We start from the raw sequence: 2534 nt of genomic DNA, 5'->3' as shown, positions 1-2534 counted from the left end.
GCTGTCTTCTGTCAGAGAGTGAGGGGAGACATAGCAGGGCAAAGCTATCTGGGAACATATAAATGTGGGAGACTATGTCTTTTAGCAACAACTATATAGTAAAGTGTTAATTTTTTCTATGAAAGATTGGTAACACACAAGAGAAAATAAGCAACTGAAAACCAATTTATTAATGCACATTGGAGTTCCTTAACTTTATTTTTCACAAAAGAACAACCACAAGATAAACTTATGATTGAATTTTATCCAATATTCACATATCTTTGCCTATTTAAAATCAATGAATTTTCTATTTAGAGGCTCTATTTGGAATTATAGAAAGCATAAAAATGTGGAATAATTATAAATTATGACTCAGATGTCAGTGTCTTAGCTGCTGTCCGAAAGCATGTGAAATTTTGTGGAAACTCTTTCCACGCTGTTTCCAGGCCTCACACCTTAGGATTCACACACATTCAGTCCCAAGCACCACTGCTTCCCGTATACTTTTCTGATCTATACACCCTCCCTTTTCTTCTTGCTCCTTCTGTAGTATTCTTCAATTCTGTGATTTCATTTAGGTTTTTCAAAATTAGTTCCAGTCTCATTTATGGTTGGAAGTATTCTATCACTTAATCCCCCAGGCTATTTCACTTCTAAATTAGGATTAAGACCTTCAGTTCAGCTCATTGTGTGAATACTCATTTTGGGGTTGTATGTGTGCACATTTGTGTCTTTGTTTATACTTCCAGTTGCATGCTATTTCTTCTTTGTATATAAATAAGTCATTAGAATACATGAATGAATAAGAATATTTTGTTCTTCCTGTAATCATAACGTAATTCAAGTTAATTTTTTCACTCAATATTAACATTTTAAAGTTGCTACTGAGTTGTTTTCATCTCATGGTAAGCACTCATTTATATATAAGATTATTAAAAGTAGAGATATTCCTTTCTCTGTAACAACAAATTGGAAATAGCTTGAAAATACATAAAAGAGGAATACATTGAAAAGTCTTTTGTTTTTTGTTAAAAAATATTTTCTATGAAAATTGTCTTCTTGGCTATGGAACTTAATATTTAATCTTTATCCAACACTAACTTAGGGATTTATAAAAAAGAACTCATTCACTTGAAAACTTATTGATTTTATCCACAACAGGAAAAATATATGCATGAAACATAAAAATAAAACTATAAAAATGTTACTGTAACAAGAGTATATTTGGAAATGGCATAGGTCTTCTCCAGTCTACTGACAGGTGTTTGATGATGAGTGGGCAGCCTTTGAGTTTATGATTCTTCCTCCGGGTATTAGAAACAATGATGATGGGAAAAAATGCAAGTTCTGAAGGCTACTTTGTTCTACTGGGTTTTTCTCATTGGCCTCATCTGGAAGTAGTTCTCTTTGTGCTTATCTTGATGTTCTACTTGATGACATTGATAGGCAACCTTTTTATCATTGTCTTGTCATACCTGGACGCCCATCTCCACACTCCCATGTACTTCTTCCTCTCAAACCTCTCTTTTCTGGATCTCTGCTACACCACCAGCTCCATCCCTCAGTTGCTGGTCAATCTCTGGGGCCCAGAAAAGACCATCTCTTATGCCGGTTGCATGACTCAACTTTACTTTGCCCTCGCACTGGGAACCACAGAGTGTGTCCTCCTGGTGGTCATGTCCTATGACCGTTATGCAGCTGTCTGTAGACCCCTGCATTACACCGTGATCATGAACCCTCGTTTCTGCCACCTGTTGGCTGTGGCTTCCTGGGTCAGTGGCTTTACCAACTCAGCACTTCATTCCTCCTTTACCTTCTGGGTCCCCCTCTGTGGACATCGCCAAGTGGACCATTTCTTCTGTGAAGTTCCAGCACTGCTGCGATTATCGTGTGTTGATACCCGTGCTAATGAGCTGACCCTCCTGATCACGAGCTCCATTTTTGTTCTCATACCACTCATCCTCATTCTCAGTTCTTATGGCGCCATTGCCTGGGCTGTGCTGAGGATGCAGTCATCAGCTGGACTTCAGAGAGTCTTTGGGACATGTGGATCCCATCTTATGGTTGTGTCCCTCTTTTTCATTCCAGCCATGTGCATATATCTGCAGCCACCATCAGAAAGTTCTCAAGATCAAGGCAAGTTCATTGCCCTCTTTTATACTGTTGTCACACCTAGCCTCAACCCTCTAATCTACACTCTCAGAAACAAAGATGTAAGAGAAGCAGCAAGGAGACAAGTGGGTCTAGATTGGGAGATATGACAGAGAGATCACAATTTTTGTGCTGCAACTTTCGTTCAGAGTCTGATCCATCTTGGAGGGTGTTTCCCTGCTTCTTTGATACTTATTTTAGTCTAAAACCCAGCCTTAAACTTGGGTTGTTTTTATTGGCTAATTCTGAAATATTATCTAGAGATAAATTTTTGATTTGTAACACTTCATTTTTAATAATTCCATATTTAGTGTCCATAGAAATTAGAAACTGTTTTTTTTTAACTTTATTCATTTGGAGAGAGACAGAAATCACAAGAGGGGGAGGGAGAGAGAGAATCC

The 2534-nt window shown here is 37.9% G+C and overlaps 1 protein-coding gene across 1 annotated transcript; it reads left to right on the top strand.

Moving 5' to 3' along the window:
• The first annotated feature begins 1304 nt into the window (after positions 1–1304).
• On the top strand, positions 1305–2243 carry LOC122218911 (olfactory receptor 2J3-like). Its single transcript, XM_042937217.1, has one exon. It carries the CDS (start codon positions 1305–1307, stop codon positions 2241–2243), a length of 939 nt encoding a protein of 312 aa, XP_042793151.1.
• Positions 2244–2534: the final 291 nt, after the last annotated feature.

This window comes from Panthera leo, chromosome B2, assembly GCF_018350215.1.
Source record: "Panthera leo isolate Ple1 chromosome B2, P.leo_Ple1_pat1.1, whole genome shotgun sequence".
Taxonomy (NCBI): Eukaryota; Metazoa; Chordata; class Mammalia; order Carnivora; family Felidae; genus Panthera; species Panthera leo.
Note: the sequence above shows the minus strand (reverse complement) of the source record. Positions and strands in the feature narration are given on the sequence as shown.

What these genes read in the sequence shown, in the direction of transcription:
- LOC122218911 (XM_042937217.1), top strand. Translation starts at nt 1,305, where the DNA reads ATGATGATGGGAAAAAATGCAAGTTCTGAAGGCTACTTTGTTCTACTG.